Below are 24,592 nucleotides of genomic sequence, written 5' to 3'. Positions count from 1 at the left end.
ACTTCACAGAAGTTGCTGAGAGTGGAGAGTCTGTGTGAGAAAGACGGGTCCTTGAAGCATGAGCTAAATCCTCTATGGAGAGAAAGAGCCCCACATCCCCATAACCTCTGTCCATCCTCCTACGCCAGAGAGCAGAGTCCCATGTCCCCCCACCCTCCCGCCATAGTGGATAATTCCACTGACATCCCAACCTCATGGCTTCTTCCACCAATCTTTCCCACCTTCCCTTCAGCTCATGTAATTTGAGAAAATGTGGATGACAGGGGCTTTGGCTGAAAACATTTATTTGATTGATCTTCTCAAATGAGCTACTCTCTGGATGCGAGGGAGAACGTGTTTTTGATTTTTTTTTTCCCACTTCCCTTCTTTGAAATTGCAACAAAAGGCAAAAAAAATTTTTATTTTCTTCATAAGACTGTTCCAGGACATAAGGGTGAGATTGAAATGTGGAGCCAAGCCATTCTGGCTTGGTGATTTGGCCTGGGGCTGTGTTGGGATGGCGGGTTTTGCTCACTGCCAGTCCTGTATCCAGCATCCAGTTGGACACTCTCCTCTTCCTCCTTCTCCTCCAACCAGCCCCACACGGGCCTCTAACCACAGAAGACTCTGAAAGAACGAGCTGAAATGAAGTTTCTCATGGAGAACTCCATGCAGTAGCCTGAAGCTCAAGTCAGGAGCCAAAGCTCTGTTTATTACCCTGCTGTTTGCTGGCTCTGTGAGTGAAGTGAATCAGGGCGCATCCCTTCTCCGAGTTTTATAGGAAGAAAGCTCTTGATATATTTGAAGTCTTCAACATCCCCTGGAGGCTCGTGCGTTGAAGGGTCAACCTTCATCTCAGCACTTTGAGGAGGTGGTGGAACGTTGAGCCTAGTAGAAACCCTTCAGGTCACTGGACACATGCTCATGGGCAGGATTCTGGAACACTGCTCTCCTTTCTCTTTCACTTTGGCATCCTGGCCGTGAGGTGAGCAGTTTTGCCCTTCCCCATGTTCCTGTCATGATATGCTACATCACCAACGGGTCCAAAAGAAAAGAGCCAATTGGCTCATGGATTGACAGTATGATCCCAAACATGCCTTTTTCACTTTATTAAGTTGACTGTTTCAAATATCTCTTACAGTGATGGAAAACTAACTAACATGGATCTGGACTGGGGGACTGTAGCCTCTTCCCATTTAAACCCTACGGGTGCTTAGTGTTATGCCCAATTCTCGGTACCCACAGTGACCACCAAGGAGAACCAAACACGTATGCAAAGGCAAGGAGCTTTATTTCGGGCTTAAGCTCGGACTCTTGACTTCACCAACGCAGTGGATCCACACAAGAGCCCTGAGCATCAGGGGGACAGGTTTTTTATAGGGATTTGAACAAAAAAGTAGGGAAACGTTTACATGATTGGTAGATTTAAGTAGTAACTGCACTTGTATTTTTCTGATAGGCTTAGGATGCTGGGGGGCAGAGCTGGTGGGCAGGGGGCTAGGGGAATCTCAAGCAGATTAGGTAACCTTTATTGTGATTGGCTATGTGTGTTTGAGGAACTTAAGCAACTTGTCTTATGACTATAGAAGTGTATGGCATAAGCAATTTGTGATCTTTTTTCAGTAACTGTTAAATTCTTATTTAAACCTTGCTGGGAAACAGAAACTTAGGCCTACTGGTGACTCTGAAGCCTGTCATGGTGTCCCTCTGGTTCCTGAGTCCTTCACTTGGCAAACCAGAAGCCCACCACACCCCCAACCACCACCCATAAAAAGAAAAGTATCAGGAGACAGGAGGAAAAGGTAGGAAGGACAAAGAGGAAGAAGGGAAGGATGTGATAAGGCAAAAGATGTCAGTGGTCTCTAGAATTCAGGACTCTCTGGTGAAAGCTTTAAGCAAGCTGAACACTCGCCCATGACTAGCCTTTCTCTGGGACACAGCCTTGCCTGAGGACCCCCTCCCCAGAGATTATTCCACAGTTGAGCACAGCCATAATCCCCAATGCAATCAATGACTTGCCCATATCTGTTTGACTGGCTTCCAGTGGAAGAGGCCTGTGGCTTCCTGTGAAAGTTCCCTCTGAGGGATCTCTCTGGTCTTTGGATGTTCTCTGACCATCCCCAAGGCAGGAATGAATGTCCCATTAGAGCACCCTTCTATCCACAGCTGATGTGAGCTGATGGGTGTGTATCTCAGCTCCTTCACAAACAGGCGGAATAACTAACTAATGCGTGTGATCTACACTGGTTCTTGCCTCAGTTGCCTGTGGCAGCAGCTACCTGTTTTGTTCCTGTCTCTCTTCTCCACTTTCTCCACCAGCATATCATGTCAACAAACAACCCATGCCCAAATCTCTATCAAGGCTGGAGAGAAAGGAATGGCTCCTGAAACACAAGTCATCGCTTGTCATGGCTGGGAACATTGCCAGCCAGACTAAGTTTCCCAAAAGAGACTCAGACCCATTGTGCATAGATCTGATCTCACAAAGCCATGTAGCTCATCTCTCCAGGAAGAAGCTGGAGCTCAGGCTGGCCTCTAAAAGCCAATGTCAGCCGCCAAGGCAGGATGGGCAACTAGAGATTTTTTTTTTCAAGTCCTTGCCACTACCTTGGAAGGCACTGTTGCCATCTTCCCCAGCAGTGCCCATCAAGAAAAAAAAAAAAATATCTGTGAGTAACCCTGCCCAGGCTCCCATCCCTGGTTGTACACACAGCAATGGGACACAGAGATTTCTTGCCCCATTGTGTGATTCTGTCTGAAGCTCAAAGTTGGGAGGGGCTCTACTGGGACTTAAAGGAAACTCATGGCCTAATAGGGTGTCTAACTGAAGAAGCCTGATGGGAGGGGTTAATTAAGACCAAGGACTCAGGGCTGGGGAAATGGCTCAGCAATTAACGACGCTTGTTATGAGCCTACTGGTCAGGGTTCAATTCCCCGCCACCCACATAAAGGCAGGCACAAAGCGGCACGCGTGCCTGTGATCCCAGTACACCTACAGCCCCAGGAAACAAAGACAGGGGGACTCAGGGGTTCACAGGCCAGCTAGAGTAGCTCACGCAACAGCAAACCATGAAAGAGACTGCCTCGAGAGAAGGTGGAAGGAGGGCTGGGGGAGTGGCTTAGTGGTAAGGCGTTTGCCTGTGAAGCCCTAAGGACCTCGGTTCGACTCCCCAGGACCCACGCAATCCAGATGGGTTTGATTTCCCCAGGACCCACGCAATCCAGATGCACAAGGGGTCACATATGTCTGGAGTTCGTTTGCAGTGGCTGGAGGCCCTGGAGTGCCAGTTCTCTCTTTCTTTCTGCCTCTCTCTCTCTCTCTCTCTCTCTCTCTCTCTCTCTCTCTCTCTCTTATAAATAAATAATTAAGAAGGTGGAAGGAGAGGGCAAACACTCCAAGGTGGTTCTCAGAACCCCCACATGCATGATGGGACACACGTGTGTCCATGCACACCAAAGAGAGGCCAGTGGCTCTGGGGCTAGATTGAGTTCCAGTTCCACCTCTATCCTTATCAGTGGGATCTCCCCTTGCTTCGAGGCCTTTCAACCTCCAACAATGGATGCTAAGACCAAACACAGGCAGAGCATTGATCCCACTCCACACGACGTACCTGGCTCTCTGTGGACGGTGAGGTTACCAGCAGCCTCAGCACTTACGGTGACGCTTCAGTCACCTCAACAAGAGAGGTGGGATGCAGGCACAAGAAGCCAGGAGCAGGTGTGAAGAAGAAAGGAATGCAAACAGGTCCACATCCCTACCCCCTTACTCTGGGGTCCATGTGATGGCATTTCATTCAGACTTTTTTTTTTTTTTCCACCAGAATGAGAAATGTAGGTTCTGTGCCAGAAATCATCGCGAATTCCAAATTAGTGAGATTTCATGGTCCCTGGAAAGGTGCTGGAGGGGAAATTGGCGGACGGGGTGTTTTTAAGCTGTCAGGGCAAGCTCGCTGATTGATTGAGAGTCTCAGTCAATAGACTGAGCAGGCAGCAGCCACGGAGCTGGGTGCAGGGAGACAAGGAAATGGTGAGAAGACACAAGGCCAGCAAGCAGCGGGGAGGCAGCGGAGGGACTGGCAGTGGGAAGGGACGCGATTCCTCCGAAAGCCATGGATACAGTGTCTGTCAGGATGGTGGGGCCGTGCCCAGTCTCTAGGCCAATTACCCTGAGTTGATGTTCTTTGAGGATGCCAGACTTGTCCCTAGCTCACCAGGAACTCTTAGGCAATCACTATGCATCTCTAAGTCTCTGTCTTCTCATCTAAAAAAACAAACAAACAAACAAACAACTTTTACAATACCTACCTCAAGAGATTTTTTTTTCCAGGACTTAAATGAAATCATTAATTTTTACATGTGTTTGTATGTGTGTGCGTGTATGAATACCTATTTGTGGGGGGGTACGTGTGTGTACATGCATGTGGAGACCAGAGATTACTGCCAAGTGTCTTTCTTTCTTTCTATTTTTTTTTTTTTTTTCCAGGTAGGGTCCCACTCTAGCTCAGGCTGACCTGGAATTCACTATGTAGTCTCAGGGTGGCCTCGGACTGCGCCTCCCACCTCTGCCTCCCGAGTGCTGGGTTTAAAGGTGTGTGCCACCATGCCTGGCTCCAAGTGTCTTTCTTAATCATTCTTCACCTTATTTTTTATTTGTTTATTTATTTATGAGCAAAGAGAGATTGTGGCTAGATAGAAGAGGGAGAGAGAATGAGCATTCCAGGACCTCTTAACACTGCAAACAAACTGCAGACGCATGTGCCACTTTGTGCATCTGCCTTTACATGGGTACTGGGGAATCAAGCCTGGGCTCGCAGGCTTTGCAAGCAAGTGTTTTTAACCACTGCACCATCGCTCTGGCACTCCCCATGATTTTATTTTCTTGATACAAGGTCTCTCAGTGAATATAGAGTTCACTTGTTCCCCTATTTGGCTAGACAAGTTAGCCAGTGAACCCCAGGGACTCCCCATGAACCACCTGCCCAGTTCTGGGATTACAGGTACACGCCACTGTGCCTGGTATTTTTCCTTGGGTGCTGGTGATCTGAACTCAGGTCCTTGGGATTGTGTGTGGTAAGCATCTTACCCCCTGAGTCATCTTCCCAGCTGAGGTAATGGGTTTAAATATCTGGTGAGGCGATTGGCACTTATTGGGGTACTCAGCAAACAGGGAGACCCCGACAGTGTGCACGGAAGAGATGGTATCCGCTGCAGACTAGGGACGGAAGCACGGTGTTTGGGGGTGACAATTCTCTGCCCTCAATTAGAGGTGGAGGAGCCACGCTGCTGTATGTTGGTCCCACAATGTTACCACCCTCAAATGCACCGAGGAGAGGTCGAAAAGATGGGGATCATTTGGACTCCGAGATAAAGCAGATTCACAAAAGTCTTGAAAGTGAAGAGGCTCCTCGGAGTTCCGGAGAAAATCCTCCACGTTCAATGCCTTCAACCTACACTAAGCAAATAAAGTCCATACCCTCCTCAAAAACTAGCGGGAAAGGAGACCCGTGCGCCTCTCACTGAACAGAAGTTCTTCCTCCTATGATAACTGCAATGATAATTATAGTAAAGCTCCTCCCTCAGTTTAATAAATGTGTATTTCCTGTAGTCACCTCAATCTGTAAAGTATTATTATCTTTTTGTTGTTGTTGTTTCTTTAAAAACATTTTTTGTTCATTTTTTATTTATTTATTTGAGAGTGACAGACACAGGGAGAAAGACAGATAGAGGGAGAGAGAGAGAATGGGCGCGCCAGGGCTTCCAGCCACTGCAAACGAACTCCAGACGCGTGCACCCCCTTGTGCATCTGGCTAACGTGGGACCTGGGGAACTGAGCCTCGAACCGGGGTCCTTAGGCTTCATAGGCAAGCGTTTAACCGCTAAGCCATCTCTCCAGCCCTGTTGTTGTTTTTTTGAGGTAGGGTCTCACTCTAGCCCAGGCTGACCTGGAATTCACTATGTAGTCTCAGGGTGGCCTCAGACTCACAGCGATCCTCCTACCTGATCTGCCTCCTGAGTGCTGGGATTAAAGCCAAGGCTTAAAACATGAGCATCCTTGTCCAAGACCTTGCAGCTGGGGAGGAGGATTTACAGATATGCTGGAATATGGTCAAGCAAAGAACTTGTTCCCATGGGGGGAAGCCAGCAGGAAGGGTGAGAAAAGTCGGACGTGGTGGTTTCTGAGTCCTGAAGGCTGAATGAGGCAAAGAGAGGTAGAGCAGAGAAGAGGAGTTAACATGAGTAAAGGCAGGCTGGGAGGCTCTGCCCCCGTAGCTATTTACAATGAGTAATTGCAGTAACAGCTTAGGTTGACGGAGCAGTTTTCTCTGCAACAGGAGACGCGTTTTGCTTCCTGTACATGTCCACTCTAATGACCGGACACTCTCATTATCCCCATGCCGCAGATGCTTTGTAGTGACTGACCCAAGTTCAGAGCTTTCAAGCTCAAGACTGCTCGAACCCAAAGCCCTATGGCTCCTGATTAGAGAATTCCTACCTAGAACCCATCAAGGAATCATGTAGCCCGGGGGAGGCATGTATATAGGGAAGCATGCGTGTGTGTGCACAGGCCAGAGATCCATAGCCAGTGTCTTTCTTAGTCATTCTCCATCTTGGTTCCCCCCCCCCCACACACACACCCTCTGAGGTAGCCCAGATTGGCCTGGGATTCTGTGTAGTCTTGGGGTGGCCTTGAACTCATAGTGATCCTCCTGCCTCAGCCTCCTGAGTGCTGGGATTAAAGATGTTTGCCACCACGGCCAGCTCCGTCTTGGTTTTAGAGCCAACATCTCACACTGCACCCAAAGCTCAGCAATTTGGCCAGACTCCATAGCCAGGAAAGCCCCAGGGATCCTGCTGCCTCCGTGCCCATAGCCCTGGGGTTACAGATGCATGTCACCATCCTGCTGTGTGGAGGCTGGGGCCCCAAGCTCAAGTCCTCACGTTTGTAAGGTGACGGCTTCACCCTAAACCCTAAACCATGTAGCTTTAAGAGGGTTTTTCAAGGATGTCTGAATCTATTTCCACCACAGATGTGCAGTTATGCATGTGTGTATACACACACACACACACACACACACACACACACACACCTCAAGCCTTTGGAACCAAGGCAAACCATTCAAAATCAGTGAGACAGTCACCGAGGCTGGCTGCCTAATAAAGATGAAGTTCGCTAATAAGCCTACATTTCCTAGGCAACGGACTTGACTTTTCAAAGGTTGAGGGAAGTCTCAGCGGAGGGACAGACCTTTCCCAGAGTCATTGTGGAAGTCGTCGGAGGAGGAGCCATTTCCACCAGGGGCACAACAGACATCTACGCTCATATTGACAAAAGGCCATCTCCATGTGAAGCCAGACATCTCCTCGCTCCAGAGCTCCCTGTTTCCCAGGGGGATCCCTCTCCCTTGTCAAAGAAGAGCAGTCAAAGGCCTGAGCCTCTAGGATAAGCCAAAAGGGAGAAGAGAGAGAAAGGGTGTGGTCTGGGAGCTAGCTAGTGATTGGTGCTGGATCTCAAGAGGCAGGGTCTTCTAGAGCTTTCTGCTGACTGGTGGGGCAGGTATGCTCCAGCCTCTCGATCCATCCATCATACCATAGTTATTAGCAGCAGCGTCAGCCTTATCACCATCACCAAATAATGTCTCTGAGCATGTTTGAAAATTTATTTATTTATTTGTTAAAGAGAATGGGTACCCCAGGGCCTCTAGCTATTACAAATGAATTCCAGACTCATTGCACCACCTTGGGCGTCTGGCTTTATGTGGAGGCTAGAGAATGCCACCTTGTGTGCATCTGGCTTTCTGTGGGTACTGGGGAATCGATGCCAGGTCCTTAGGCTTCACAGGCAAGCACCTTAACCACTGAGCCATTTCTCTAGCCCTCTCACTGAGCACTTACTAAGTGTCCAAGAAATTTGCTAAAACATGTCATAACTACCATATAAAGCAGGTGATACTAACATCTGGATTGGCATCTTTTGTCCCCGGATAGGAGCAATAGAACTTCATGTTGCTTAATTCGCTCCTTTGGGCCGTACAGCCTGGAAGTAGCAGAAATTCCCAACCTCAGTGCTTGTTGTCTTGGTGGAGAACTCTCTCAGGGTCTGTGTCATGCACAAGAAATAAAGCATGAGGGCTGGAGAGATGGTTCAGCAGTTAAGGCGCTTGCCTGTGAAGCCTAAGGACCCAGGTTCGATTCCCCAGGACCCACGTAAGCTAGATGCATGTGCAAGGTGGAGCATGCATCTGAAGTTCATTTGCAGTGGCTAGAGGCCCTGGCATGCCCATTCTCTCTATCTGCCTCTCTCTCTCTCTCTCTCTCTCTCTCTCTCTCTCTCTCAAATGCATAAATAAAATATTTTTTAAAAAAAAAAAGAAATAATGGGCTGGAGAGATGGCTTAGCAGTTAAGGGGCTTGCCTGCAAAGCCAAAGAACCCAGGTTCAATACCTCAGGACGCACATAAGCCAGATGCACAAGGTGGCACATGCTTCGGGAGTTTGTTTGCAGCAGCCAAAGGTTCTGGTGCACCCATTCTCTCTCTCTTTATTTATTTATTTATTTATTTGAGAGCGACAGACACAGAGAGAAAGACAGATAGAGGGAGAGAGAGAGAATGGGAGCACCAGGGCTTCCAGCCTCTGCAAACGAACTCCAGACGCATGCGCCCCCTTGTGCATCTGGCTAACGTGGGACCTGGGGAACCGAGCCTCGAACCGGGGTCCTTAGGCTTCACAGGCAAGCGTTTAACCGCTAAGCCATCTCTCCAGCCCCCATTCTCTCTCTTTTTTATCTTCCTCTTTCTCTCTCTCTCTGAGATAGCATAAAAATTAACAAAAACAAAGAAATAAACCTGAGACAGGGATTGGGGGTGCCCATGACCATGGGGGCGGTCTCAGGACAAAGGGAGGGAGGAAGCAGGACAGAGTTGGAGAAGAATGTTAAGGAAAGTTGCACGTGCAACCGGGATCAGCATGATGGTGGGGGGGGGAGCCCTGGGTCATAGAATCATTAAGCATTTTCCAACGACACTTCTCATACATGTACATAATGCATGTTAATTATAACCCCTCCTGTTATCTTCTCTTATGCACCACCCCTGTTCACTGAAACATTTTTTTCTTCCCAATTAGTCCCTCTTCCACTTTGATGTCTTTTTTTTTTTCTTTCCCGCCTCTAGTCTCCATGATGGATTTTTTTTTCATCCTTTATAAGTATTGTATCTACTCACATATTTTCTAATATATCCTTTCTTATTTTTTAATTTTTTTTGTTATTTTTATTTATTTGAGAGTGACAGGCGAGAAAGAGGCAGATAGAGAGAAGGAGAGAGAATAGGCTCGCCAGGGCCTCCAGCCACCGCAAAGGAACTCCAGACGCGTGCGCCCCCTTATGCATCTGGCTAACGTGGGTCCTGGGGAATCGAGCCTCGAACCAGGGTCCTTAGGCTTCACAGGCAAGCGCTTAACCGCCAAGCCAACTCTCCAGCCCTTTCTTAATTTTTTTAAATGTTTATTCTTTCATTATTATTAACAAGATGTTTCCATGGTGGAATTTTAATGAGCTCAACATTATGCAAGTGTTAGCCAGGCGTGGTGGTGCACACCTTTAATGCCAGCACTCGAGAGGCAGAGATAGGAGGATTGCTGTTGAGTTCAACGTTAGTCTTGGCTACAGCGAAAGCCTGCCTCAAGCAAACAAAAGTATTGCGCAGATCTTCTACAGGTGAGGGCAGACACTGTGAAGCCAGGGATGCAATAGCTCCTTTGCAGCTGGAAGACTGCACTCCTTCCCCTTCCTCTGGCTCTTAGATTGGTTTTGCCCCCTCTTCCCCAATGGTCTTGCCTTGAAGGGAAAGGTAGAGATAGACCTTAGGTAGACTGACCCCGCCTTGATACAATGACATGCACTCATCATTGGCTGTGGGTTGCTATGTCCTCGAATGAGCCGAAGTTCTGGGAGAACACAGCCAATGGGGCATTTGCGGCCACAGAGTAACAAAGATGACAGCCTGCTCAACAGCATCTGGTAGAGGTGTGGAAAAAAGTGATGGGCCCGGCACTCACGGAGCATCCCTGAGCGTGGCACTTGTCCCTTCCAGACCTCGACTTCTCCATTGCTTAGGTTCAGCAGTGCCCTCCTCGGAGGGCTGGCGCAGCTCTGACACATTCGGAAGCTGGGATCTGGCGCTGCAGATGCAATCTCGGCGGTCTCTATGACCTGGGGATGCCTCCGGTGGTTCCAGCCGTGTGAAGCGGTGATGTCTCTGACAGCTTCCCCCACTGAAGCCCTTTATCTCACTTCTCCGTGGTGTTATTTTAAAACTAACGAGCCCAGACCTAAGGAGCTCACTGCCTGCTACGGAGATTTGTGGCTTGCCGGCTCCGTCCTGTCTACAGATTTCTGTAGATGATTGCTCTCTTCTTGTTAGGAATTTTGTTCCAAACATCAGCCTTCGGTATAAGATGTGTGTGTGTGTGTGTGTGTGTGTGTGTGTGTGTGTGTGTGTGTGTGTGTGTCAGGGTCCTCCATCTTCAGTGTGAGTTGACATGAGGACCCAATTGGTAAAGATGGGCGAGGGGGAGGAAGAGATGGATGCCCCTGGTTATTTATTGAGAAGTTAGAACACAGGGTGCCAATTCTAGGTGCTGAGGTAGCCACCAAGGACAGCCATAGTGCGGAAGTGTCTCCCCAGGCCTTCCCTGGTGTCTCCAAAGCTCCCCCCTCCTCCTTTACCCAGAACCTTTGCCTTGGGCTCTCGGGGTGGGGGGGGCATCAGAACCCGCTGTAGTCACGGGGTGCCAAACACCTTCTCTGTGACGCACATGCGATTCCTCCCACCGTCCTTGCAACAGCTCCACCAGGGGCCTGCTCTCAGGAGATGGGTGAAGGGGTAAGCACACTCAGCCTGCTAGAGGGTGGTCAAGAACAGCCCACCTGTAGATCCTACCTCAATGCTCTCTCAGCCCTCCTGGGCTCACAGCAGTCTCCTCCACACAGCTGGCTTTGCTTCCTGCAGGCAGATGTGCTTTCTCGCCACTAGGGACATCTTCCCTGGCTGATTTTCATCCACCAAGGACAGTTTCTTATGTACCTACCACTGGACCTTAAACTGGAGGGTTATCTACAAGTGTTCCTCCGCTGGAAGTAAAGTGATTCTTAGCAGAGAAGTGAATGGATGAGTAGCGGATGAACGACTGAATGAATGAATGAATGACTAAAGGACTGCACAGAGATGAACTAGAGCTGCCAAATAGTTCATGACATACTTTAAGAGCCACTCCATCGGTATGGGCTGATCCTGAGCCATCTTGGATTATTTTCAAGGTCCTGTGATACAGTAATGCCAGGCCTTCCCACTTCACTTTGCCTGGTATTCCATCTTACTCCCAGAAGATACAAACCCTGGGTTAGTGTGTGCGTGTGGTGTGTGTGTGTGTTCATATGTGTGGACACGTACTCATGTTGGCACATGTGGACATGTGTGTGTATGCATACAGGGTCTAGAAGTCAATGTCTCGTGTCTTTCTCAGTTGCTCTACACCTTACATTTTATTTGCTTGTTTATTTATTTATTTGAAAGGCCAAAGAGAGAATATAGGTGCACCAGGGCCTTTGCCACTGCAAAGAAGCTCAGACGCATGCATCTGACTTGATGTGGCTACTGGAAGATCAAACCCTGGGCTGGGGAGCCCTTAACTGCTGAGCCATCTCCCCAGCCCGCCACCTTGTTTTATGAGACACAGCCTTGCGCCAAACCTAGAGCTCACCAACTTAGCTAGACTAGCTCGTCAGAAAGCCCTGGCTATCCCCCTGTCTCTGCTACAGGCCTGCACCACTATGTCTGGTGTGAGTGCTGGGGGGCGGGGGGTTCCCATCTCAGGTCCTCATGCTTACACCACAAACATTTCCCCACGGAACCCATCTTTCCAGCCCCTGGCTTAAATGTACTAGGTGCTGACATCTCTCAGATGCATTTCCCAGTTCTGTCATTTCTCGAAGCTCCAAGTTTTTTTTGCACCCAACTGTCTGCCTGCCAAGGTTGCACAGATATCTGACTGGCATCTCTCCAAGACTAAGTTTCAGAGGTTCCTTCTCAAACGTCTGTTCTACCCTCCCAGCTCAGTCTCTGTCAGCTCCAACGTCCTAGAAGCTGAGGCCAAACACCTGGAGCTGGCCTTTGACCTCTCCCCTTCGCACCCCAAATACGATCCACATGCAAACCTTGTTGCTCCTACCACCTTCACCATATGTCCAGGGTCACTGACTCCAGCCACCGGCTTCCCTCACCTGGGTCATACCATCGTGGATTGACCTGCCTCTCTATTCCAGCTCCCTTGCTGTCTATGCTTAGCAGGCAAAGGGATCCTTTAAAATTCCCAGTCAGATCATGACTCTTCTCTGCTCCGAACCCAAGAGAAAGCTTCACATCTCTTGGGCTGGAGAGATGGCTTAGCGGTTTAGGCACTTGCTTGTGAAGCCCAAGGACCCGGGGTTCAATTCCTCAGGACCCACGTAAGCCAGATGCACAAGGTGACTCATGCGTCTTGAGTTCATTTTGCAAAGGCTAGAGACCCTGGTGCACCCATTCTTTCTCTCTCAAATAAATAAGTAGTTTTAAAATTAAAAACAAAGCTTTTCATCTCACAGAGAAGTCAATCCTTTCGACAGCTCACCAGATCACACCTGAGATGCCCAACCCCCACCCATTGTGTCAGTGACATCACCCCAGGGTCTTCACCCTTGTTCACGTAGCTCCAATGATACTGCTCTCCTCGGTGCCTCTATTATGCTCCTGCCTCAGGGCCTTTGCACTGGCTTTTCCTCTACCTACTATGTTGTCCCGGGCATGCGCAAGGCTCACGCTCTTTTATCACCTTCTTTTCTTTGCTATAATGTCTCCTTCTCCCAGAGTTCCCTGATTGCCCCATCTAGAATTGCAGCATCGACCCAGCAGTGTCCCCTCTCCCTTATCCTGCTCTGTGACCTGTCTCTGTAGTGCTCAGCATCCAGCAGTCGGTGTACTTGCCACTAAGTTACATTTACTCTTTGCGCCGCTCACCTCTCTGCTTACTGTGGTACAGTGAGAGCTTCAAAAAGCAGGGATATATTTGTTTTGTCATTTGTTCCCTCCTGTGCCTAGGACATGGATTGAATATAGTAGGCATCCAATAAATATTTACTGAATTAAAATAGGGGGGATTCTGGCGAGATGGCTCAGTGGTTAAGGCACTTGCTTGCAAAGTCTAATGACCTGGATTCAATTCCAGTACCCACATAAAGCCAGGTGCACAGGGTGGAGCATGTATCTGGTGTTTGTTTGCAGGGCCCGGAGGTCCTGGTGCACCCATTCTCTCTGACTTCTTTCCCTCTGTCTCTCCTCTGTTTGTACATAAATAACTAATTTTTTTTTTTAATTTTAGTATTTCATTTACTTTTTGCAAGCAGAGAAAGAGAGAGAGAGAGAGAGAGAGAGAGAGAGAGAGATAGAGAATGGGCACACCAGGGCCTCCAGCCATGGAAAACGAACTCCAGATGCATGCGCCACTTTGTGCATCTGGCTTTCCATAGATACTGGGGAATCAAACCCGGATCACTAGGCTCTGTAGGCAAGCTCAACCACTGAGCCATCTCTTCGGCCCAATAAATTAATTTTAAAGAGGGGGAAAAAATGTCACTGACAACCCTCTCAGGACGGGTTGTCACTCTCCCAAGTCTGCCACCCCTGACCCTGGGCTGAAGGTTTCTTCAGAGGTAGACAGCTTTGTCCCTCTTCTCAGAAGAGCCTTGCTTGCTTGGTTGCTTCTCCGGTGGCAGTCACCGTGAGGTCTGGAAACAGGTCTCCTTGCTCAGTCCCTCCAGTGGCAAGCAAACAGATGCAGTACTTCACTTCTCTCAGAGAAATCCTAGCTCCATCTGCAAACCTAGCAGTTGCGCAGGTCCCAAGACTGTAGTGAGAGGTAGTGTTTTTTGGTTTTGTTTTTGTTTTGCTTAGGGCAACACAGTGACAGAATTGGTCAGCAGACCCCTGGATCCATGTGTTTTCACTGTCCATAGGTGGAAGCAGGAAGCTATGCCATTCTGGATTTCAGCTCATTCCCAACTCAGAGACTTCTTGCCTCCTAGATAGGCCCAACAATACTCTATTCCTCTTAGCAATCTGATCCATACCTTCAAATCGCTGATCACCAAGCCGGCCTGTAGAGGGAAGTGGGATTGGATGAATCTGAGGGTTTACCGGAAGCCCCCAGATGGATATGTTCTGTGATCAGAGATTGAAACCCCGGAAGGTTGGGAATCTGGGCTGCTTGGCTGGCCAGGGAAAGAAATGCTGAGCTGCTTTTGTTGCTGTTGTTGTTCCTTGTGGTTCTTTTGCCCTTTGACTTGAACTTGGATATACAAGAGTGTTTATGACCACATCCACGCATTCACATAACATGTTCCCACATTAGCACCAAGCCCTAAGCCATTATGATCCACTAACCTAGAGCAGAACAATAAAAGGCTATGCCTGCCTATGAGGTTCAGCCTCACGATCAAGTTCAAACCCTCTGGTGTGTCCGCAGTCTGGCTCCTCAAAGTGTGGTCCAGGGAACAAAAGCCTCTCACAAGAAGGGTTAGGGTTACACATACCCAGGCTCTCGCCGAGGCCTACGAAATCAGAACCCACAGTTTAACAAGATCCCCAAGTGACTGGTACACACATTAAGGCCTGAAAAGCACGTGCCTTTGTGACCCCTAAAGAACCAACCCTGTCTTCTTGCTTAGTCTCAATCCCTCCCTTCCAACCACCACCACCACAGCCATCTATTGTAACTTGCTGCAGCCCACGCAGGCATGAGAAGGGGCACTGTTCTCTCTTGGAGCAGAGCCTTTCCACCTGCTGGTCTTTCTCCACCCCCCCCATCCCCTCCCGCCATCAGTTTCCCATCATCCTTTAGGGAAACATACCTTGGCCACCTGCCCTCATTCCCCATCCTGGGTTAGGGGCTTGCTCTGTGGCGTCTCACGAGATCAGAGACGTCTTCTGCATTTCAGTTCCCACATTAGGAATCCTTCTCCTCCTCTGATATTAGAGCTCTTTGAGGCTAGAGACCATATCTTACCGACGTTGGGTTCTAAAATCTGGTGGGAAGTTCCAGTGCAATAGCCAGCCACTGGGTGATGAATGAAAGAAGAGGGGAAAGCCAGCCTCAGAAAATGAGCTTGCTTTCCATTCACTTTCTACCAAAATGAGCCTGACTGTCCCCAGCATCCAAATGACACTTTCCTTAGCAGATTTGCAGGATCCCCAGTCTGCTCTCAAGCGTCCATGCTTTTCCCAGCTGTGCCAGGGAGACTCCTGCAAATTGCTGCTCACCAGGCTTGATCAACCGCATGGACCTTGAGGAAGACTTCAGGCCAAGTTATTAACATATCTCATACCCAAGTCCTCAGAAGCCCAGGCACAAATTAGCCAAATCCTTCTTGTCCCCGGCCCAGGTCAGCCTCGTGATGAATCTTGGGCTTTCTGGGCTTCTGTTGTCTGTGGAAACCAACAGAGTGAGGGGCTCTGAGAAGTGCCATTCACAGCCTCGATGCAGCATGTGTCTCTGGGCCTGGGTTCTGTAGGGAAGGCAAGTCCCTGTGTCTCTCTAGGGCTCTGTCTCCAACAGTGTGAGGGAATTTCCAGCCCCCACTGAAACACGGAGTTAGGCTGGGCGTGGTGGCGCACGCCTTTAATCCCAGCACATGGGAGGCAGAGGTAGGAGGATCGCCATGAGTTCGAGGCCACCCTGAGACTACAGAGTGAATCCCAGGTCAGCCTGGGCTAGAGTGAGACCCAACCTCAAACAAACAAGCCCCAAAACACTGAGTTAGAAACCCTCTGCACACAGGAAGAGCCATGGTGGGATCAAGGATCGGGGTCACAGATGTCCTCAAGCTAGGCCAAGTGCCACTTCTCATGGGACATAAGATGCAGGCCAAGCCATGGGCTGCAGACCCTCTGCAAGCACGCCAGGCAGGTGAAGTCAGCAAATCACTACGGATCCCTGCTCATCACTTCCTGGTATTTCCAAAGTGTTTTCCGTTGCTTTTCCTCTTCCTCCTCCTTGTTTCCTTAATGCTTATTTGTAGAGTCTCAGCTTCAAGTGTACCAGCCACGCCACCTCCGAATCTCAAGTTTCTTTATGCGCGCGGCGGGACTGCCCACACTGGCTGGTGCATTTCCCTAGAGGCTAAAATGAGGCTGAGTGGGAAGGGCTTGTCGCGGGGTCCAGCATACAGCAGGAGCTCAATCCATGCAAGCGGTTGCTATGATGCGCAGCGATTACTGGGCAGGGTGAGAAAAGAACTCAGTTCTGGTCACAGCTCCAACATGAGTGAGGATGTGAGTTCGGGCCAACCCGCCTTGCCTCCTTGAGACTTGTTCTCCTAACTTCCCACAAGTCTCCTAACTTCCTGCAGAGGTAGCTTGACTCCACTGCATCTCTTTCTGCGGCCACACGGTTTGGCTCTGATTCCCAGATGGTATTAGCTCAGGCTGGAGTTGCTGGAGGTGCGGGCAGGAGAATCTGCCCACACCCCCACTCCAAGCCTGGGCCAAACAAACACTTTGTTGGGAGCAGCCAGAAAGCTGGGCTCCCTCAGCAGATGCTTTGATGGCGAAAGGAAGGAAAAGGGCCTGGAGATCCAGGCATCTTAGAGAGTTTTGTAAAAAGTTCAGCCCTGACTCTTATCAGAGGGTCGGGACTCTGCTGCTGGTTGTCATGACTACAGACAGCAGCATCTAAGCTCCAGGTCTCTGATTAGCAGGAACACAGTGGAGGGAAGGAGGGGGGAGGGGAGCCTCTAGGAATTCAGCACCAGTGGCTCCCCCCCCCCCCCCGTGAAGTGGAATGTGCAAGCCCCTGACTCTTCTGTTTTAGCTGTCCCTGAAGATCTTGTCTTTTTTTTAAAATTTATTTAAAGTACTTTTTGATGCAACATTGAAGAGCTATGTAGTAAAAACAACGCAGCGGCCGGAGCTGCAGCAAAAATGGAATGGGGAATTTCTCTTAAGGCCATGGAAGGATGCAAACCTGGAGACAGGAAGAACAGTGGGTGAGGGATCCAGTGGGTGAGGGCTGTGCCTGAGGACGGCTTCCCTTGAAAGGCTGGGGTGCTTTAGGCCCTCTCTCCCCACCACCCAGTGACCCCGGCATCTTTATTTGTTAATGGGGCCAATCATCAAAATTCATCTGTCCCTTTGTTCATTTTTTTTTTTTTCATTCAACACCCATTTCTTCAGCAAACAAGTATACTATGTCTCCAAGTGCTAGGAAGTGACTGTTGAATGCTCAGTGCTAAACGAAACATCTCTATCACCCTCCTCCCCCCCCCCCCAAACATCTCTATCACTCCCTCCAAGGCTCAGAGAACATTGTGGAATAGGTGTCAGAAAGAATGTGAGAGCCAGAGGAAGGGGACTAGAGCTCTGAAGTGCTGTCTTCCAGACATGAAGTGGAGGTCACATTAATGGCCTCAACAAACTATCATGTAGTGTGGAGGAGGGCCAAAAAAATAAATGAATAAAAAGGAAGATATCAAAATACAAGAGGAACTAATTGGAAACAAGAAGAAGAAGTTCAGTAAAAAGAGGACAGGGGGCCTGGAGAGATGGTTTAGTGGTTAAGGCATTTGCCTGCAAAGCCAAAAGACCCAGGTTCAACTCCCCAGGACCCACATAAGCCAGATGTACAAGGGGCACATGTGTCTGGAGTTCGTTTACAGTGGGTAGAGGCCCTGGCGTGCCCATTCTCTCTCTGCCTGTCTCTCTTCTCTACCTCTCTCTGCTTGCAAATAAATAAAATTTATATTTTTTAAAAAAAAAAAGAGGACAGAAGGGCTGGAGAGACAGCTCAGTGATTAAGGTGCTTGTCTACAAAGCCTAATAACCCGGGTTTGAGTCCCAAGAACCCTCATAAAGCCAGCTGCACAAAGTGTCTGAACTTTATTTGCAGCGGCTGGAGGCCCTGGCAGGCCCATTGTCTCCCTGTCTGTCTCTCTTCTCTCTATCTCCCTCTCTGTTTGCAAATGAATAAATAAATACTCTAAAAAAGTGGGGTGGGGGCAAGAGAGGGAAGACAAAAGAAAGCAACAGGAGGAGATTATGATCAAAACGCATCATGTACATGTAGGAAAATTGTCAGTCAAAGGCTTTTGAAAGACAGGCCCTATGTTCTAGGTCAGAAGATAACTAATTTGCCAAGAATACAAGAAATTATCATCTCAGATACTAACAGACACTATGACAAGAGACATACTGAACCCATGATTTCTGCCACAGACAAAGAGGGGCCAGGGTGAGGCCTAGGAGCCAGGGAAAGCTCTCTGAGAGGGTGGCCCTTGAGTGAGGTTAAGAAGCTGGCTCTGCAAGCAGCTGGAGGAACTGCATGCCAGGTGGAGGGAACAAGAACAAAGACCCTGGGGCAGGAGAAGCGTTTGACCTACTTGAGAAACAGCAAGAGCATCTTGCAGCTAGAGCAGCGGGAAGAGACGGGGTTGGGAGTGGAGCTGAGGTCAGACCAAACTGTGACTTTGGATTGCTTTTTTTCTTGATCTGATGAAAGATCGAATCACCTGAGATGTTTCTGAGTCTGCCTGCTTTGATGCTCTGATGAGCTTAGGATCTGTGAAAACCTCTTCGAAGCCTCTGTTACTGCAATAATTGGGAAACACTGGGCTATAGGCTCTCTGAAGCCTTTCGCCGGTTGAAGAAAGTTGAGCAGAGAAACATTAGAACATCCTTTGTTTAAAAAAAAGATCTTGAATGTTATTCTATGGAAGATTGCCCTCAGCGCTTCCTGTAGAATTATTACATTTCTGTTTGTTTCCTTGCAAAATCCCAGGTGTGGTTCCCAAGCCCAGAAAGGTGAAACCTACACTGTTGGAGGAAAAGAACGATCTAGTTTATCAAACACTATATAAAGTTACAGGGATTTCTGCAAACTCCACGATACCCCTCCTCACCAAACCCTGTCAGATTCTATCTGAACCCCATGCCTCCTGCGGGCAGTGATAGGGGAGACGTTGTCTCCACTCTGTGTCCCTGGTGCTTGGCAGGAGCACCCAGCGTCCTCCCTTACACTTTTTTTGTTTGTTTGTTTTTTCATGGTAGGATCTCATTTTAGCTCAGGCTGACCTGGAAGTCACTCTATAATCTCAGGGTGGCTTCAAACTCACAGAAATCCTCTTACCTCTGCCTCCCAAGTGCTAGGATTAAAGGCGTGTGTCACTGTGTCCAGCCTCCTTACACTTTTTGTTTGTTGTTGTTTTTACTCACTATCAAAAGCCTCACACACCATTTTTTTGTATGTGTGTGTCTCTCATTGGATTACTTCCTGTATAGATATTGGCTCCCTACAATGCCCCAGAATCCAAAATTCCGTCCTTCTCCAACTCCAAGCTTTGCTGGGAAAGTGTTCATACATTGGTCAGCTTTCTGAGCCCTTTCTTTTAAAAAAAAAAAAGCCATGAGGTTGACTGGAGATGGCACTGAGCAGTTTGAGTAGACTGAGGCAGCGGCTGGCTAGCTACCTTCTCTATGTCTCCTTTCCCACCACCTCTGAAGAGATTAGTCCAAATAAAAGACACTTTAACTTGTGTGTGTGTGTGTGTGTGTGTGTGTGCACATGCATGCGTGTGAGCATGTGGACATGAATGCAGTACACATGAGTGTACGTGCAGGCCAGAGCACAACTAAAAGTGCTATCCTCAGGAATGTCTGTCTGCCATTTTGAAATATTTCAGCTATCTATTTATTTGACAGAAAGAGAGAGAGAATGGACAATCCAGGGCCTCCAGCCACTGCAAATGAACTCCAGGCACATGCACCACCGTGTACATCTGGCTTACGGGGGTCCTGAGGAATCGAACCTGGGTCCTTTGGCTTTGTAGGCAAGCGCCTTAACCACTAAGCCATCCCTCCAGCCCTGTTTCCCTTTTGTGAGACAGAATTTCTCACCCGCCTGAAGCTCACCAGTTAAGCTACACTAAGTGGCCAGGAGCCCATCTGTTCCTGCCTTCCCTGCGCTGGGGTGACAAGCATTCCCACCCATAGTTTTATTTTAATGTGGGTTCTGGGGCATCCTTGTTGGGGACTAAGCAAGAATTGCAAACTCTGAGTTGTCACAGAAGAGCCACATGGATAAGTGGACAGGAGGCAAAGAAATGGAAACAGAGTCCTCACAGTTGAGAAAACGGGGCAGAGAGGTTTAGGGAAAGACTACGGCTGAGGAAGCTGGAAAGGAGTTCCGGGAGCCTGCCGTTGGCAGGGGTGAGGGGGGCTGGGCAGCCCTGACTGGAATCTTCTTTGCTCCCAGGCTCGCAGCATCTCCCAACGCTGCTCCAGAAGATGTTCCAATAAGCAGGTGACAGAGATGGATGCGCTGTGTCTTCCTGCCCTTCCTCCCGTATCGACTGGGCCTGGCTTGCTCTCTGGAAGCCCCCGGGAGCTGGAGGCTTATCGGCTGCATCCATCCTGAGTCATAAAGCCAGTCTTGATGTGTTGGCGGCAGCAGCCTGGTGCAGGGGAAACATCAATGCCCCTGATCAATGCTTGACCTAGGGGCTGAGAGCGCGGTTAGCTCAATTACACCCATGACCCCAAAACTCCTGACTCTGGTTCGGGGCCAGGACCTTGAAGGACACGATCCTCAAAGTCTGAGTGGCTAGGTAACTTTCTTATCTGTTTCTGGGACTCAGAAAGGTGAGGCTGAGGGATGACTCCCCAGTGGTATCTGGCAGAAGGAAGTTAGGCCTTCGTGGGAACTGGGTGATGTGATACCTGTTAGAGACACGAGATTGACTGACTGGCTTACAAGGAAGCACAAAGAAAATAGGAAGAGGATGCATTTTCTGGATCTTTTTCCTAGAATAAATTATCTCATGCTGTCTCCACAGCAAGCCAACAGTACATGGTGTTTTATTACTGAGGGAACTAGAACTCGGAGCTGTTGAGTGGCTGGCCCCTGGTCCCATAGCCACTAATGGAGAAGGAAGTGTTGCTATAATCACATGAGCCAGGACCCCAGTGGATGCTTGGAACAAAGGATGGTAGCAAATCCTAAACATGTTATTTTTTTTTTCTTGTATGTACATTTCTATGACTGGACTTTATTTATAAATCAAGCACAGTGTGGGGTTAACAATAACAATTAATCAAATGGAGCAGTAATACACAATAAAAATTATATAAACGTGATAAGACTTCCTTCAAGACATTATTTCACTTTTACCTTCTCACTTAAAACACTTAGGATTTTCTTCGGGTCTATTCAAATTTCCACCACCTTTGGGACCATAGGAAGTACAAAAGGAGTGGCTTGAACGCAAGCATTCCAGGACCGTGACAGTTAATACTGCCTCGGGCAGTACACACTTACACGTGGCTGGGTAATTTCCCACTGAATAATTTTGGGACCATGGTTGACCACAGGTTCATGAGATCATGCAAACGCAACCACGGATAAGGGAGGACAGATATGGCAGAAAATTGAAAAGGAATTGGAAAACGGGAGTTTGAACTGTTCCTATCATTTTTTTTTTTTTTTCTCCAGTATGTCTTCAGAAAGGAAGTGAAATGCTGGTTTTCATGATCTTCCTGTATTTCAGTCAGCATGGGATAGGGTCTCCTGCAGTAGCAAATAAACTCTGAAATCTGGGTAGCACCATCTAGTTGATGTTTATTTCTCCCTTGTCAAAGCCGTCGTAGTCCAGGTATCCCTCCCCCGCTGGGTACTTCACCTTTCAGAGTACGTTGACAACAATGTCACCGTGACAGAGGAAGAGTAAGGTGGAGTCTTCATTGCCGTGAGCTGGAAATGGCACACCACGCTGCTTAGAGACAGCAGGCCAGAGATAATCTAGAGGTCTAACTGTAAGGGAACCTACGAAATATTAGGAGCTATGAGCATCCAATAAAGGCTCTGCTTATTTAAACACCTGTGCCTTCACATCTTTGCTCCTGCAGGACAGAACCCCAGAGCAGCCCCATGACTCCAGCCCAGGGTGGACTTTCAGAAAAGCTGAGTCAGCGACTGACCACTGAGACTTTTGGCACCAATAGCTGGGGGAGAGATAAGGCCTGCCGGGAGCTGGGACATGCCAGATCACGCAGGTGAGATGCTCTTCCTTCCTCTCCCTCTCTCTTTCTCTCCTCTCTCTCTCTCTCTCTCTTTCTTTCTCTCTCCAATGGGAATGTTCTAGTTGAAGGCATAGAAGTTTGTCTCTCTGGCCACTTTTCTTTTACACATCTCTTTTTCAGGCCTTTCAATCATGGGTCCAGAGTTCCAATCAAAATGTATTTATGAAAACAAGAGGCAGGCTGGATTTGGCATGTGTATGTGAGAGAGAGAAAGAGAGAGAGAGAGAGAGAGAGAGAGAGAGAGAGGGAGAGAGATTACTCCTGCCTTTATTCCACGTAGGCATCCAGTGGAATGATAAATGGATAATGCTGGTCCACGCTCACGTTCATGGTGGGTTCTCTCTTGCCAATTGCTATCTCTCTTTCCAGTTATTTCTGGAAGTGCCCTGAATCGGCTGTATCCCATAAACTCATGTGTTCCGGATGTTTGGTCCCCAGCTAATGGCAATTTGAGAGGTGGAGCCTTGCTGGAGGAGGTGTGTTGTTAGGAACTGGCTTAGGGGTATTATAACCAGCTTCCTCTTGCCAGGGTTCAGCTCACTCTCCTGTTGCTGTTTTCTACCCACTGTGGCAGAGGTGATGTACACCCTCCGCTCATGCCATGCTTTCTCCTGCCATCATGGAGCTTCCCCTCAAGACTCAAAGCCAAAATAAGAAACTTTTCTCCCATCAGCTGCTTTTGTTCAGGTGCTTTGTCTCGGCAATGAGTAGGAAACTACAACATGACCTCACTGACACACCCAGTGGTATGCTTGAATCACCCGGGGTATCCCTCAAACCAAGCAGGTTGACAATCATGATGGCATGTTGGTCCCGGTGCATTGACCCTTACGTTCAACGACAGAGCTCTTCTCTGGTGTGCTATTCCTTAAGTCTTTGACTTTGAATCAAGCCAGATCTGTCCCCATTAATTTTGAAGCCCACCATGCTAAGTGCCAAGTGCTATGTTAGCAATCTGTAAATGGAGTTTAGTTGAGGCTCAGAGAGATCAAACCACTTGCCCAAGGTATAGAAACCAGTAAGTGGGCACAATGAAGTTTTAAACTCCAGTCTCTTTGATCTTAACTAGCCCAAGCCTATAAGTGCTAAAGAAAACGTCTATCTGCCTCCTGCCTTCTTGTTTTTAATTGTGTAATTAACCACTTGAAGCTTGACTCGTCTTTGTCCCGTCTGAACATATTTACAGCACCATATTTACAATCCAGCCTCGAGCCTGGGTCCTACCAACCTACTAACTTACCAGCTGGGTGCCATGGGACTGTATGTGACCTTAGTGACAGACAGACAGCAAACGCCATGTCCTTGTCAGTAAAACTCCTCATGATTCTCCATGCTAAATCAGAAGCTATCAAAGTCATTTTATTAATGGAGAAACTGAGGCCAGTTTGTAGGAGGACTGAGGTGAGCTTGACAACTCCTGACCATGGTTCAAATCTTCTCCTTAACTCCTGGAGCTGTTACCTTATTCAGTGATGGGCCAAGGCCATGTCGATCATGTGTTGGAGAGTTAGATAAGAGCTATGGGCATTGTCTCCAAAAATATGTATACGCAAGAACACTCAGAAAATGAGGTCAGGACCCTCATTAAGGACCCCGATTCTAGGAGACTTGGTTACTGAGTTTTGAAGAAGTGGCTTAGGAGAAGGGTGTCTCCCAGGCTGACACATCAGCCATGGATTTCGGTTGAGCTGTGATGTCACTGAGGGGGGAAACGGTTCAAGTCAGACCCAAGTTCAAAAGCAAAGGGAAGTTCGACATCAGATCTGGAGTGCTCTCCAGGAAACAAGAAGAGATGCTGTCTCTGCCAGAGGATGCTGAGATCAAGAGGGAAGAGGGAGGAAGTGAACTTCTATATTTCTGAAATGGCTTCCAGATGCCCCCAGGGTAGTTTGTGAGTGGTTCAGCTTTCTGTTCACATTTGGACCCTGCCACCAACAGGCTGGTGGCCATGGGAAAGGCCACTTTGGGCCTCAGTTTTTTATTTGATTTATTTTATTTTATTTTATTTTATTTTATTTTATTTTATTTTATTTTAATTTTAGACAGAGAAAGAGAATTGGCATGCCAGGGCCTCAGCCACTGCACTTGAACTCCAGATGCTTGCGCCACCTAGTGGGCATGTGTGACCTTGCGCTTGTCTCACCTTTGTGCATCTCGCTAACATGGGATCTGGAGAGTCAGACATGAGTCCTTAAGCTTCACAGGCAAGTGCCTTATCGGCTAAGCCATCTCACCAGCCCCTGGCCTCAGTTTTAACAAGTATAAAATAGGATTATGGAACTTTCTGTCACGAGGCAGTGGCAAGGACTAGATTCGGTCTTGGGCTCTGCAGTGGTTACTTTTGCGTGTCTGTGTGTGGCCAATGTGCCTGGCAGAAGCAACTTGAGGGAGGAAATGTTTGTTTCGGCTCATGGTTTCAAAAGCATTTCAATGCATCCTGCTGGGAAAAGTAT

The 24,592-nt window shown here is 48.4% G+C and overlaps 1 protein-coding gene across 1 annotated transcript in view; it reads left to right on the top strand.

The window, feature by feature from the left end:
• Srrm4 (serine/arginine repetitive matrix 4) overlaps positions 1-24,592 on the top strand; it is a 186,215-nt gene that overhangs the window by 117,807 nt on the left and 43,816 nt on the right. Inside the window, exon 2 of the mRNA XM_004664143.2 lies at positions 21,966-22,112. Coding sequence (XP_004664200.2) covers positions 21,966-22,112 — 147 coding nt within the window. The remainder of the gene's footprint in view (positions 1-21,965; positions 22,113-24,592) is intronic.

This window comes from Jaculus jaculus, chromosome 13 (genome assembly GCF_020740685.1).
Source record: "Jaculus jaculus isolate mJacJac1 chromosome 13, mJacJac1.mat.Y.cur, whole genome shotgun sequence".
Classification (NCBI taxonomy): Eukaryota; Metazoa; Chordata; class Mammalia; order Rodentia; family Dipodidae; genus Jaculus; species Jaculus jaculus.
The sequence above is the reverse complement of the archived record's forward strand: the minus strand, read 5'-3'. Positions and strand labels throughout refer to the sequence as shown.